We start from the raw sequence: 15,923 nt of genomic DNA on the forward strand, positions 1-15,923 counted from the left end.
TAAGTTTCTGTCGACCAGTTGGTTTTCTATTTGCTTTCATTAGTGTAATATGTATCAATTTGTAAGTGAACTGGGGAAAAGCATCATTGTTACATCACAAAGGCTCATTGATTTATTTTTTTACTATAAAAATTGACCATGCTGCCTAGACAATCACACAAAGGCATGCTTTAATTTTTGTTATTTTCCACTTTTTTTGGCACATTTATGTTAGTGCACATAAATGTACAACAATACAATATATGTAAAGGCTGTAGTATTTTAGAAAACGCTCAAAATTACTTTTGAATCTTGTAAATTAATGTTTCTATGTGCAATCAGGTTTCATCTTCAATCAGAGAATGAAAACCATAAATAAAAATACATATTTTTCTAATTACAATTTTAAGAAGTACAAAGATGTGTTTGGTTTTGAAATAAAGCAACAAAGTCAAACATCCACAGATACCTTTATTAAGACTTGCAATGTAGCATCTGGTTAAGACTAAACATACAGCTTTTGACTACATGAAAATATGTAGACAATGTTGTCTTTTAATGAACGCAATTTATAGGGTTATACACCATGAATAGTTATTTGAACACTTTGGCCACATTTGTTTTGTCTCATGGCTGTGTGATGCTGGAGTGATTCCTTGCATGTAAAAATTGAGATATCTTAATTCATAAAGTTGCCCCCTGACTTTCACTCTTGAAGTGTTTCTACATGCTGACGACACAGACTGGACAACACGTCACTTTTCCAGAGCAGAGGCGAGACTGCTTTCCGGCTTTTTCTTTGTGCTCTTATGAGACGTTCTACAATTTGCATGTCCAGAGCTTTGACTTCTATGATGTGGAAATTGGAAACACGTCACAGGACCCGACTGAAAGGTCAGCGACTTGCAGAGGATGCTTCCACTCCAGTGTGCTTAGCGTCGGGGTGAAGGCCTGAATAAGCTCGCGTTGAAAGGATCCTTTATGAAGCAAGCTGACCATTGCATTCATGCCAGGGCCTCTTGCAAGATAGAATGACGTTGTCATTCTGACACTGGGGTCATCGTGGCAATAATTGTCGTTCCCTGGTCGTCAACCAAGCCTCTGTGCTGAGCGGAGATAAGATCCCAGAGTATAAAACTGCAGGCGCACCGGATAGAGCTTCCGTTTGCAGAGTTCTCCACTCGGTCTGAGTCAAGTTTGCCTCTTCTCTGCGTAATTTTTTTTCTCCAAGTCTGAACGAAGCTTTGTTTGTACCTCTGTCATTACTTCTGTCTCTCGCGTATGTGATCATGCTGATAGCGTAAGGCCTAAGATTTCAGAATAGGGCACTGTTCATGATTCTGTGTGCATGTGAAGGGAGAGGACTTTGTTTAGATTAACATGAAAGCCTGTCTCTTTCTCAGAGAAGGATTAATGTTGCCCTGTATTTTATTACTAGAGCTCAATTGGACAATCAATCCAGTCTTCAATTCAGATTATAGATCTGGGAGTTTGGGACATTAGCTCTTAAACTTTTGAGATTTATTCTTTGGCACTTTTCATCTTTGGCATCTTTAAACTAGTCTTATTTGCTGAGTAGGGTGCATCGCGAGTTAATAATTCTGTGAGTCATTCGTAAAGACACATGCTTCAAATCGGTTGAATGATTCACTGAATGATTCGCCTATTGGCCAATTTTAGTTTCACATTTAAAAGTAAGACTAACATTTATTTTTTTCAAACATCGCTGTATAGATGGAACGTCGAACAGTATCCATAATAGTAATACTTTTAGTATTTGCTGTAGTAAAGTGTAGTAACATTCCTAGGCACTATAGGCCCAGTTTCAAAGACAAGGCTTAAGGCTAGTCCCAGACTAAAATGAATGTGTGACCTGTCTTAACTCAACATAACTTGCCCAGAAATATCTTAAAATATATCCTTGCCATTGTTTTGTCTCAAGATGCACACCAGCAACGTATTCTTCTACGGCATTTCTATAAAAGCGACATAAATATCTTAATTCAACTAAGGCATAGTCCTGGCTTAAGCTACACCGTGTCTGTGAAACCGGGCCATAGTGTTTTTGATACTAGGGACGCACATTATATTATCTGCCATATCGCTATCGCCCAATAATTGGTCATTTTGATAGGGATGTACGTTATATTATCGGCCATATCGCCCGATAATTGGTAATTTTGATAGGGATGTACGTTATATTATCGGCCGTATCGCTATCACCTGATAATTGGTCATTTTGATAGGGATGTACGTTATATTATCGGCCATATCGCTATTTCCCGATAAATGGTAATTTTGAATGTTTTCGGTATATAATAAAATCAGGCTGATAAATTAGAAATCATTTCCTCTGGTGCGCACTGCTCACAGTTCAATTCCAATACAGTACTGTCTTTCTGTCATGATCATTGAAAACATTGTCGATGTAGGGTACTACAGTATGTAGTAGAGATGCGCGGATCAGCTCAAATGTCACCAGAATCTTCTGCTTCAAACAAATCATCCACCTGCCACCCACCTGTATCTTTAATTTTCTCTGATCTAGATAACTGCACCCGATCATCACATTATTCATTCCAATTCTAATTCTAATTCTTTGTTTTTAAGTGTGATGTCAGTGGATCATTCGTTTTTAACAGCAACTTCCGTGACGTTCGAGCTAATTTGCGCATCTCTAATAAATAATATGCTGATCTTAGGCTGGTTTTGAATAAACACTTTTATTCAAAAAGTTATTTCGGATCTGTTTCGCCTCCATTTCTTTAAGAATGGACCCCGTCCCATCCTCGCGACCCACGTTTTTTTTAAACTGAGAGTCTGCAAATTAGTGCTTGTCTGCCTGATGAAAATGCATTTAAAACATGTTCATATTTTAGAGAATGTATTAAATATTTGCATAATTAATGACTGATCTTATCCACCCGCAATTAATCAGAATGTACTTTTTTATCAACTCACCCGCCCGACCCGCAGATTATCTGCAACACCCATGGATATAACTGCAATCCACGCATCAAGTATGTAGATATTTATGAATGTGCAAATTATAGGAACACAAGCGTACCGTTTGAAGCAGATTGATGTCTGAATGATTTCTCTCGAGACCTTTTAGACTCGTGAATATTGAGAACACTTTTCTTATCTGCCAAAATGTACGGTGCTTCCCTTGTTTTTTAGTCTTACCATAGTAAATGTACACTACAGTAATACAGTTATACAGTTAATCCAATAACTATAGTTAATACCACAACATACTGAAGTACACTCACCTAAAGGATTATTAGGAACACCTGTTCAATTTCTCATTAATGCAATTATCTAATCAACCAATCACATGGCAGTTGCTTCAATGCATTTAGGGGTGTGGTCCTGGTCAAGACAATCTCCTGAACTCCAAACTGAATGTCAGAATGGGAAAGAAAGGTGATTTAAGCAATTTTGAGCGTGGCATGGTTGTTGGTGCCAGACGGGCCGGTCTGAGTATTTCACAATCTGCTCAGTTACTGGGATTTTCACGCACAACCATTTCTAGGGTTTACAAAGAATGGTGTGAAAAGGGAAAAACATCCAGTATGCGGCAGTCCTGTGGGCGAAAATGCCTTGTTGATGCTAGAGGTCAGAGGAGAATGGGCCGACTGATTCAAGCTGATAGAAGAGCAACTTTGACTGAAATAACCACTCGTTACAACCGAGGTATGCAGCAAAGCATTTGTGAAGCCACAACACGCACAACCTTGAGGCAGATGGGCTACAACAGCAGAAGACCCCACCGGGTACCACTCATCTCCACTACAAATAGGAAAAAGAGGCTACAATTTGCACGAGCTCACCAAAATTGGACAGTTGAAGACTGGAAAAATGTTGCCTGGTCTGATGAGTCTCGATTTCTGTTGAGACATTCAAATGGTAGAGTCAGAATTTGGCGTAAACAGAATGAGAACATGGATCCATCATGCCTTGTTACCACTGTGCAGGCTGGTGGTGGTGGTGTAATGGTGTGGGGGATGTTTTCTTGGCACACTTTAGGCCCCTTAGTGCCAATTGGGCATCGTTTAAATGCCACGGCCTACCTGAGCATTGTTTCTGACCATGTCCATCCCTTTATGACCACCATGTACCCATCCTCTAATGGCTACTTCCAGCAGGATAATGCACCATGTCACAAAGCTCGAATCATTTCAAATTGGTTTCTTGAACATGACAATGAGTTCACTGTACTAGAATGGCCCCCACAGTCACCAGATCTCAACCCGATAGAACATCTTTGGGATGTGGTGGAACGGGAGCTTCGTGCCCTGGATGTGCATCCCACAAATCTCCATCAACTGCAAGATGCTATCCTATCAATATGGGCCAACATTTCTAAAGAATGCTTTCAGCACCTTGTTGAATCAATGCCACGTAGAATTAAGGCAGTTCTGAAGGCGAAAGGGGGTCAAACACCGTATTAGTATGGTGTTCCTAATAATCCTTTAGGTGAGTGTATATTACAGTTCACAAAAATAAACCACTAGTAAGTATACTGTTCACATTTGTTGTAGAAATATCATACTTTAAGAAACATGCAAGAATAAATTGCATTGAAAGCTTCTTGCATTGAGAGTTTCTTTCTATACAAACTTTCAATAAAACATTAAATAAATACCCTCATCAGCATGCAGACACAATATGATCATGTCTACAATGAGTTTGGATGGTAAACATTATAATTAACAGATTAAAATGGAAGGTTAACTGCCCTTCATTATGAGTCATTTTGACATCCAAAGGCGCCACTGTATGACATAATATGTTTAATATGTACATAAGTATGTTTTTAGCATCAGCAGTGATAGTTTCTTTATAATGATATCATGCACAAATTTGCTAACCAAAATGACCTAATACCACACAGGATACTATTGTGGACCTTGTGGTCCAGAAATAATATTTCATCATCTGTTTTACCACACTGCAGACAGGAAGTTCTTTTATTAAACCCCTGGTATTTTCCCATAATCCCTTAAATATCTTGAATGCCAAATTAGTGAATTGATTTTAAGTTCATAGAAGCATATCTAGTCATTGAAACCGCCTTTTTTTGCATTAATTGCTGTTTGAAGTTTTGAAAGGTACTGTTGTACAGAGCTACATTGTTTACTCCACAAGAGTTTACTGAATGCACCCAAATCTATCAAATTCGTATTTCTAAGAGCTACAGCAGTAACAATGCACCCCAAGCATGTTAAAAAGCATACCTTGACAACAGTGTAGCTTTTCTTCCTTTATTTACTGTGACCTTGCAGAGCATGGGATCAGTTCCTTCAGTTTAACTATACTTGTATAAGGGCGTATGTAAAAATGGCTCTGCGAAGAACCTCAGCCTTGGATTCCCACAGTACAGAATCATCTTACTGATTAGTTTTTCTTGACTCAATGCAGATTACATTAACTACCCCACAGAACTAGTGTTCATTTGGTCATTGATGTTTATAGGCTTTGAATAACAGGGTTTTTCCTGGCTCAAAATGAGGCGGAGGTGGTGCCATTCTGATCTTTTACACACACACACACACACACACACACACACACACACACACACACACACACACACACACACACACACACACACACACACAAACACACACACACACACACACACACACACACACACACACACACACACACACACACACACGTAGGCCTACCGTACCTTTAAGTGGCTTAACCAAAGTGACTTTGAGTTTGACATATTAAAAGTTCTAACAAAATTAGATAAAAATGACAATTATTACGTTGTATAAAACAATACTTTTATTCAACCAAACAGAAATGTTTTTTAATCAAAGCTTTTTGATCATTTTCAACAAACTTTTCAGCCCACAATAGCCAACTGAATTAACAAGTCTGTCTAAATGAGCAAAGCTCATTCACATCTTGCATTCTCTGTGGTTCACTTTAAATGATTCAATGATCTCTTATATTCGCTAGTGACTGAAAAGTTCAATAGTTTAAATGAATCGGTTCAAATGAGTCATTCGTGTGCGAGTCGTTCTGAACGCAATGTGCGTTCATACTGGCGAACTCGCTGTGTACAGTATACGCTGATTCAACGATCCAGCTGCACAGCTAAAAACATTACAATGATGTACGTCATGTTAATTTAATAAATATCAAGAAATTAAACGTACTTGGATGCAAAACAAACAGCCGTGAAACACAGGCTGGCTCTTGTTCTGCAACTCTTTTTAGCGCCTCAGTGTGCTGATAACGAAACAGTGCCTCCACTGTGGCGTAATGTCGCAACTGCAGTTACAAATGACAGTGTTAAATGCACGCAGCATTTCTTGTGAAGACTCACAACATAATTTTGACGAGAGCCTGAGGCGGCACGACATTTGACGGAGGCGGCCGCCTCCAATTTCTCTATGCAGGAAAAACCCTGAATAAGTAGTACACCAAAAAAGGAACGATCGGTCATCATTTACTCACCTTCACGCTATTTTAATGCTTTATGACTTTTCTTTTTCCGTGGACATAAGGAGAAGTTTAGCAAATGTGTTGTCTATGTTCATGTTCTATGTTTATCTTTGTTCATGTTACAAACAATAAAAGTTAATGGGGACAAGTTTTCTGAGCTCCATAAAGGAAGATAAAGTATTGTATATCACGTCATGTTTTCTGAGGCTATATGATAGTTTTGAGTGAGGAACAGATCAAAGTCATTATTCATAAAATCTTCGTCTTAGATTGCAAATCTCTTTTAAACTTGCCACATTGCAAATCTTTTTTAAACTTGACACATTGCATTCAGTTAAGAGACATGAGAGAACAAATGGTGTTTGTATTTACTGACGTCAAAATTGGCACAGCGCATCTTCACATCTGAATATTTACAGACACGAAGAGTAAAGAGAAAAAATAATTTTGGGGCGAACTATTTCTTAAAGCAGTTTCTTGTTTGATTGCTTGTAGACCCTGTTTTTTAAATTTGTTTTTTAAACAAAGTCAATAAAAATAACTAAATTGCCTTCTCTACATATCTACAAAGTACAAAAGTAGAAAGAATGTCAAGTAACATGCAACAGTGCAACATATGCAAATTTATTGCGTGTTATGAAGTCTGTGTTGCCGAATGGAATAAAAAGAATGTTGTGTGTACAAAAGGGTGTTGAGAGAGCTGTCCATACAACAAGAGTTATGGCCTGCGGGAAGAAACTGCAGGTGTCTTTTTGCCCTAGTTTTTTGGGCTCTCTTAACAGGACTCCATTGTGAGGGAAGATAGTGGGATGGTCCCTCAATGTTTCTCACCTTTCTCATGGTTCTGTGTCTTAAGCAGTGCTGAGTAACTAACAAAAGTACACGGCGTTGGGTCAAAAAGGGACTAACCCAACCGTTGAGTTGTAAATTAACGTTATGCTGGTTGGTTCCTTTTTGACCAAATGCCGGGTTGAAAATATTTTTTCCAAATTGACCCTGGAACTAGAATAAGTGTCTTTAACTGTAGTGTTATAAGTGTCTGTAGTAGCGTGTAGATTATCTAAAGCTTAACTGTCGGTTATCTCATGTAACTTATAGACGGTTTCAAAGCAACAATTTAAACAAACTTGTCTGTGCATGCGTGTTTTTGTGGCCCGAACTTAACTTCCGGTACACATCTGCAAAGAATAGAGTCCCTGCCGAGTATTTCTGAAAGCAAGCAAAAGAAATAACAAGTAAATTACATTAGCTAGCAAGTTAAAAGTATGTCTAGCTTGTATTATTTTGGGTGACCAGTAGAAGAACCGTTACTTGGCTAAACTTAAATGGACACAGTCATACGACCCATTTAACAAATAGTTTATTTAATACAATTATTATACAATAAAGTATTAATATAAATGAATATTAATATAAATTAAATTAAATATAGTTATATTATTAGCCACTAGCCAGACAGATCAACAAACACAGACCGGAAGTTAACTTTGAGCCATGCATGCATGTCCAATAAAACCGTCTTTAAGAAGGACATAGTTTGAAAACTAGAGTTTTGTACAATTTTTGTTATCTCCCTTCATTTCTACCAAGCTATTAAATGTTTGTAGTGAAATGACTCGGTGAAATGAGTTGTCTTGTTTGTATAAGATAACTAATTGAGCAATACTCCTTACGTATGCCTTGCTTATGTGGATTAACTCACCTATCTGATGAAATCAAAGGCAAAACAACAGGTCGCTTGCTAATGCAACTTCCTACGTCAGCACACATTTAGCTTTCCCTGCCGTGCTTTGAGTGATGGCTGTTTATGTAATTTTTGACGTAGTGAACTTGGGTGAGTCAGCTTTACAACTTCAGAAAGTTCACTAGGTAATAACTTGTAGTTTTCCATGATGGTTTAGGCATAACAGTGGCATGACAAATGTGAATTCGACTTGACTTGGGATGGTGATATTTCTGGCAATGTCTCAACTGTATACATTTTTAGTTTTAGTCTTATTAGTATCTAACAGTAGTTTAAGATATCAAATATTTTTGTTTAATAATTTGCTTAAAGGGATTTATTAAACAAAAATGAAAATTCTGTCTTCATTTACTCGCCCTCAAGTTGTCTTTGTTCTGTTGAACACAAAGAAAGATATTTGGAAGAATGTTAGCGGCTGACAGTTCTGGGACACCATTGACTACCATAGTGTAGTTCTGTTGAGTTGCTAACATTCTTCCAAATATCTTTCTTTGTGTTCAACAATCAATGTTAGCAACTCAACAGGAAAATATATATATATATATATATTTTTTTTCTACTATGGTAGTAGCTGCTAACATTCTTCCAAATATCTTTCTTTGTGTTACAAAGACATTTATACAGGTTTGGAACAACCTGGGGGTGAGCAAATGATGACAGAATTTTCATTTTTGCGTAAACTATCCCTTTAAATGTATACATGACCGTTAGCACAACATAAGTCCCTTTAGCCACGGTTAACTTGACTAGTTTATAAACTTGTGTACTGTCAGTCTATTTTCGTTCAGGAACAGCGTCTAAAGCTCTAGCTCTGGTTTATTGAGCTATTAAAGGAAACTAACGCACGTACAACGTTCACATGTATGAGTATAATTTCTGTTCTCTTCACTAACCTAACACACACACACACCCTCCCTCACACCCATCTTTTTCCGTCTCATTAGCTCACACACCTTTGCTTTGACGCAGCCGGCATCGCCGCGCTCCTGTCATTCCTAGCTGTCCATCAATCTTCTAGAGCCGTACTTCTGTCACATCAATAGTAGTGTGCGTGAGACTGAGAGGTGCAATAGCAGCAGTGGAACATGTTTTTTTTTCTCTCCAGGTCTACCTCAGCCCGTTTTACGAAACAACGCATGAGAAAAAGTCGAAGGGGGCCGGACAGCTAATTGCTGCTTTTCATTAGAAGACAGTTGTGTCAGAACAGGAGATTGGAGATGTAATGCCATTGTGCTTCTGTGCCTTTAGTGAATTAACAAGTTTGACAAGAAATTCCACCATTTCCTAGGTAGCAGGATCTCGGTGTCACTCTGTTTTATAACATATCTAGCGATGGACAATATACCAAAATTCACTGATTAGTATTTATTTTTTGTAGTGATCACCACTGGCAAATATTTAAAGCAGATATTAAGGTGCTTCTTTTTCAAATACTTGCTACCAAACTTTAATTCCAAGCAGCTAGTGAAAAAACTGAAAAGCACATATATTATTTAATTTGGTGCTGTGTGATTTATTTATCGTATATATTCAAAAAATGTTAACTAAATTGCACTCTCTTACCCATTGGTAAGTTTTGTAATATTGTTTTGTATAATTCTTTCTTTCTGAGCATTTCGAGTTTGTCAAGATGTTTATTTTGGTGCTGAAAATAGTCAACACAATTTTTGTTATCACAATTTTTGTTACTACTATTTTACGAGCGGGCTGATTTTAGCTAATTCTTATGAAGTTGTACGATCTCATTCGTACATTTTAGTACGATTTGCCTTTGCGCCAGTGACATAGGGTTTAAGAGCGGGGTTTCAGTATTGCTTTTTTCTAGTAATCGTACATTTTTATCGATTCACGACGTACTGAATTCATACGAATTAGCCACCTCGTAAGATAGCTACCAATTCCTGTGAGATCAGGCACAAATAGCTGACTAAATAACTCCAGACATCTCAAGACTTCTGCATTCAATTATGTTATTACTCCTCTCAAATGTGATGAAGAGATTCTGAAAATAGGGAAGCATGACACAATAGCCAAAGACGGCTGTCTGCTTGCGTCTATAGACTAGCAATTACAGAATGCAAGAAGTTGTCCTGTGTGAGCTGAGTCTGCAATAGTAAGGTTATAAAATTAAGTGATAGACCGTTCAATTGCAAAGTAATACAAATTTAAACTAAATGAGCACAGACTCAAATATTTGATTGATTTCTAGTACTAGTTAAAAAAGGTTGTGCAGTTAATATCTAGTTAAAGTGTTGTGCAGTCTGATGGAACAGATTATCAGACATCAGCTGTTGTTTAGGTTGGCCATAATGCAAGCTACAGAATCTTTATTTCTGTTTGTGCTCATTCTCTACTATTGGTCGAGGGCTACTCTTATTTCATCAGAAAGCCTATACTTGTCATTATAAAATTGCAGTTGGGAGATTCTTTCCCTGCCCACAGATTTTATGTACGTCATACAGTCATCAGTTATTTAGGTCAGTGTGACTTTTTTTGTTTGCATGTTTCACCATCATTAGTCATAAAATGTTGAACTATAGCACATTTAAATAGACTGTCATAGGTTGTAATCGTTGTTGTCCTGCATCATCCTCTGGAACACCACAACCCCTCAATGTCAAAAGCGTGTTTTGTCAATCAACACATCATTTATCTAATAGTATGTTGATTAAAAATACATGCTGTCTAATATGCCCTCAATATTTTATTCATGAAAGTACAGCAAATTCATGACTGTACCTTTGTAAGGCCATGATGAAATTGAAATGGTTCTAGTTGAATTTTTGGCTCGTTGTAGTACTTAAAAACTTATATTAGAATTAAAAGGGGTTCAGGAAAACTTCATGGTTCTAGATTTTAAAGAGTTCTGGTAGAACTGAATGGTAGAACTTAAAATGGTTATGTATGTTAGAATATAAAGAGATCTGGACTTTAGCCATGCTTAAAGTTGCTTACCAATTTTAGCCAAAGCTGTCCAATTCCAGACAGCACAAAGCTAACAACTTCCTATGTTTATACAGTTTAAAACATGAATTTACAATATTTTTATATACAATTCATTAAACAATTTATAAATAAGTTGAATATTTCACTTATTTGACTTTGCGTGAGATTTTATCCGAAGACAAAACCAACTGTCGTGACCTGACTGAAGGACGACCTGTAGGCGTATCAGCATTTTTTTTTTGTTTGGGAAATCAAACCAAAGTTAACATACCTTGACACCCACCCTTAAAGGTTTGGATGTCAAGGAAGGGATCTGTTCAGATCTGCAACCAAGTGTAATTCATCATCTTAAGTTCCTGTGAAGAACTTGGTCATGAGTGTCGTTGTTTCTGTCAGCCTTGTAAAAAATTGTCAATGTGTTTTATTCCTACTGCCAATGTGTCAAATGACGAAAACGCAATAATTTTCCAGTAATTGTGTTTTCTGTTTTTCCTAGGATTCCTTTCAAACTCGGACAACCGAAGAAACAAATAGTTTCAAAAACAGTAAGTCATAAAATCCTTTCTTATGGGCGGATCACATAGAAAGCGTTTATTGCTGTTAGACACGCCTCTTTTGAATAGTTTTCAGTTGGCAGGGAGTTTTTTGCGTGCTGCTTATGCGTGCCGGGTGCCTCACGTTTTTGCCGCCTGCTGTGCCTCGCATTTTTGACATCATGCGCCTTTTTTCCCGTTGTCCAATTGAATGAAAGGTGAGGCGGGCCTACCGGTGTGGTGACGGAACTTTACAGTTGCTTGAAACGTCCGGAGACTGCAATGATGGAGGAGAAACTTGTGTTGGCTGACGCGGAACCGCCCTCTGCTTGTACCTTTTTAAAGTTTCTGAGAATATGACTGTTAACAGCAACTAGAGCACTCACACTATAATCCTTGACTGACAGGACAGCGGTTTCGTTCTATGTGATCGCCCCATCAGTCTTTCTTGTAATTTTGTTATGACCTACACCATGTCTACTATAGATGCAAGCGGCGCAATTCGATGCGACAAAAGGCAAAAAAGCTCCACCAAGCACACTGCAAAACAGCTGACAGTAGGACAAATTGGGCTTTCCCGAACATTCTCCTTTTCTGCTATTGGCCTAAGAGGCTAATTCTTTACAGAGATACTTAATCACAGCTTTATTGACGGTAGGAAACACTTGGCAAATCGCCATTCCGCCAGGCTCTGAGAGCTGTCCATCCAATGACTCAAAGATAGGTCACACCATGAAAGACAGTTAGGACTGTCAGCTTGGCGGCAAAGAGCGGAGACTAAACAAAATCACAAGGACGACATTACAAAACAAAAAAGGACACCCTGTCTGTAGAAATCAGTCCAAGAAGCTTCGTCCTGGCCATTTATAATGAACAACTAAAACTAGGGATGCACGATATTATCGGCAGATAATGGCTTATAAATTAATTATCGGCATCGGCCCGATAAAGAAAATAACGCCGATATGCCTCGCCGATAGGAAGCTGTAATTAAATCATGCTTTTAAAAGCAGCACATTCTTACATTAACTGAGTGCGCAAAGAAATCCATCTCTGCGCCCGTGAGCCGCGCACTGCCTATTTATTGATTAACGTTTTTAACTAAAACACAGAGTAAAAATTAAGTTGAATCCTGCCCATCGTCCATTGGGAGTAGTCTTTGAACTTGAGCTCAAGCGTGCATAATATGCAACGGGCCGCCTTGTGACTTTCGTCTCTGCACACTGCCGTTTGTAGTCTCCATTTCAAAGACACCTATGCTCTTGTTGCTTCTTTAATTAATATTCACCAAATTCATTTTTCAAATGTTTTAAAATTATTTCGTTTATCATAATTTTAAAATGTGAAAAGCAGGGCTCGACATTAACGCTTGTTAGGGACAAGTGAATGTTTTGTATGGGCAAGTGAGAGATAACTTTACTTGCCCGACTGGAAAAGTAACTTGAAAAAAAACAACAACAGTGCGACATATATGTAGAATAATAAGAATATGTGCATTAGACAGAGCTGTGTGTTTGTGTGAAGTGCGTTTGTCATGGTGGTGCTTGTTGTGTGTGACAATAATCAATGGAGTCCATGTAACTACATGCGGACGAGGAATCCTGTTATTTAAATGTCATCTGGCTGTTCTGCATGTCTGAGTGAATTACGTGCACAGTTTAACATACAACACGAGTGATGGTCGAGTATTTGTCTGCGTCTGCACTGTATGAGGATATGAACACATGAACTTCATCTCCAGTCAGAGTTGCTCTGTGAGTTTATTTTAGGAGCGTTTTACTGTTTGAGTGAAGCTATCTGCAAACAAGCGTCTTCCCGAAGACCCGTCAAAATAAAAGTCCCGTTAAATTGAACACTCAAGACAAAAAATACTGTGGTGTACTATAGTATTTGCTTTTGAAAATTGTAGTGCCCTTGTAGTGAATTGATAAACACTGTATACTATAGTGAAGTTCAAAAACACTATAGTATCTAAGAATTTTACTGCAGTTTACTATAGTATATACTACAGTAATTTATGTGGACAAATATACCACTGTTGTATAGTTAAAAAGGAAAAATACACAACTGAGAAATATTCAAACAAATTTAGGTAATCTAAAAATGATACGGCCCTAATTTATTCATCTGAATGTAACATTAATGTCTTTTGTCAGTTACCTGTCTATTCATGATGAACTGCACTTGCATATTTTTTTTAATGATGATAACAGACGATTTATACTCCTACAGTTTGGCCTGTGCTACCAAACTTTAAAACTCTCTAACACCAGTGCTCTGTGCAAAAAAAGTTAACCTACAGCCTTAACACTAATAATAATTACTGCTTGCCTTTGTTTTATAGCAGTGACGGAGAGTAGGCCTATAACCAAATTCAGGCGGCCAAAGCGGACACTAGTTAAAATGCTTAGAAGCAAACTTTACCAATCTAGATCCGGAACAATTATATTGAGAATTCAAATGAAATATCATTTTTTTATCGTTGGACAAGTAATTTTTGTACTCGGACAAGTGAATGACAAGTTTACTTGTCCGAAGGACAACCACATGACAATGCTTAATGTCAAGCCCCGTGAAAAGGCACAGTCACTGAAGTGACCGGGCTGTGCCCCCTTGTTTTTTTCCACGGGCTCAGTGCTGGCGCTTATTTTTTTCCGATGCAGCTTATAATTGCGACCAAAGCACCTCGGTTGAAAAAAACGCTGTCCAGCGCCTGGCACTTTTAGCTGTGTAAAAACGCCCGGTGGATAGACAGCATATATCGGTGTCGGCAGCTTAATTGAGGTGGAAATTATCGGCATATCAGATATCGGCAAAAATCCAATATCGTGCATCACTAACTAAAACCAAGACTGGCATTTTTCGTCTTCACTGCCAGACTCATTAAATTGGGCACTGTCTGGTAGGAAAGCAGACCTTTCATTTGCTTTAGCCATGTTAGAATGTTAGAAATGGTGTTGCTGAACTGGTCATCTCCGGCAAAGTTTTAATTTGAGAGAGTTTTTCTTTTGATGCTTTACCTGCATTATTTTGGCAGGCATATTCACAAGGTGAGGATGGTGCTTTGATAGACTTAATAGTTGCAATCTGCAACTTTTGCCTCTCTTTTACCTTCTCTGTTTAATCCTAATTGCAAGATGCATACTTAATTTTACGTGGGTCGAAGTCAAATGATGCCAAGCTAATATTTCACATTAAATATTTTAAAGGTCCAGTGTAGTGTTTACCCCGAATAGTCGAAGATTCGATGCTTCAATAGGAGGAGCCTGATTCCACTACCAATCTCACAGTTGAATCTTCGCAGAGGTGTTATGCAATGGGGATCATGCCCTTTTGGTTATATGGGCAGTGGCGAGGGCATGCACTCCGCCGCCTAAAATATTAATGTTATTTATGATGTAAAGAAATGGGACATTTTTAGGGTTGGGTACCGAAACCCCCGGCGCATATGAGCTCTGGCTTTGACGCAGCGCAGGATTGCGTCTTCTGTGCTGGGAGACCGGTAAAGAGAAGCAGCACGTTCCGCATGCACTCGCAGATGACTCGCAAATGAATGTCCAAACATTTGACACTTACTGAATGTTTGGGCATATAAATGTGAATTAACACTTTGTCTGTAAATGTATGTAGTTCGTTACTTAGGCTGAACTTTGCGCTGCATGAATCAAAAAATGAGGTAATATAACCAAAATCACAGCATATAACAAGCACGGTGCAGACTTTCGGAACTTGACATTCTCTTCACTGAAAGCAAGCGTGCGGAGGACGGAGAAACACTTTTTGACTGTTTAAATGGTTTATTGCTGTTACCCTTGAAATGATAACAATAACTTGAGATTTTGTCCTTTATTCCTCTCGTGCAGAACTCATAATGTACACATTTGGTCTTTGTTGTTGTAGTTTAATTTAGTTGAGAGTATTTGTGCACATTTATGTGTGTGTGTGTGTGTGTGGTCAAACTGTAAAAACAAACAATTTACAATTACTATCCAATATTGTTCACATCAACAAAAATAAAATTTCTACCATCTTAACATCAGCTTTAGATAGTAAGCATTAGCATTATAGGGATTACTATATATTTGATTTATAATCATATAATTTAATGTCACATATTTGCATTAAGCATGATCACATACGTGCTACAATCAACAACACGTACTTCTAGAGCAGTCTCTGTTTCACAAACACATATTTAGCCTCGTCTACCAGCTAAATGCAACATATATTGCATGAATATTTTAACAAGCAATATAAAA

General features: G+C 37.9%; 1 protein-coding gene across 1 annotated transcript in view; it reads left to right on the plus strand.

The window, feature by feature from the left end:
* bin3 (bridging integrator 3) overlaps positions 1 to 15,923 on the plus strand; it is a 62,047-nt gene that overhangs the window by 930 nt on the left and 45,194 nt on the right. The window contains exon 2 of the mRNA XM_057356425.1: positions 11,628 to 11,676. Coding sequence (XP_057212408.1) covers positions 11,628 to 11,676 — 49 coding nt within the window. The remainder of the gene's footprint in view (positions 1 to 11,627; positions 11,677 to 15,923) is intronic.

This window comes from Triplophysa rosa, linkage group LG17 (assembly GCF_024868665.1).
Source record: "Triplophysa rosa linkage group LG17, Trosa_1v2, whole genome shotgun sequence".
In the NCBI taxonomy this organism is placed as follows: Eukaryota; Metazoa; Chordata; class Actinopteri; order Cypriniformes; family Nemacheilidae; genus Triplophysa; species Triplophysa rosa.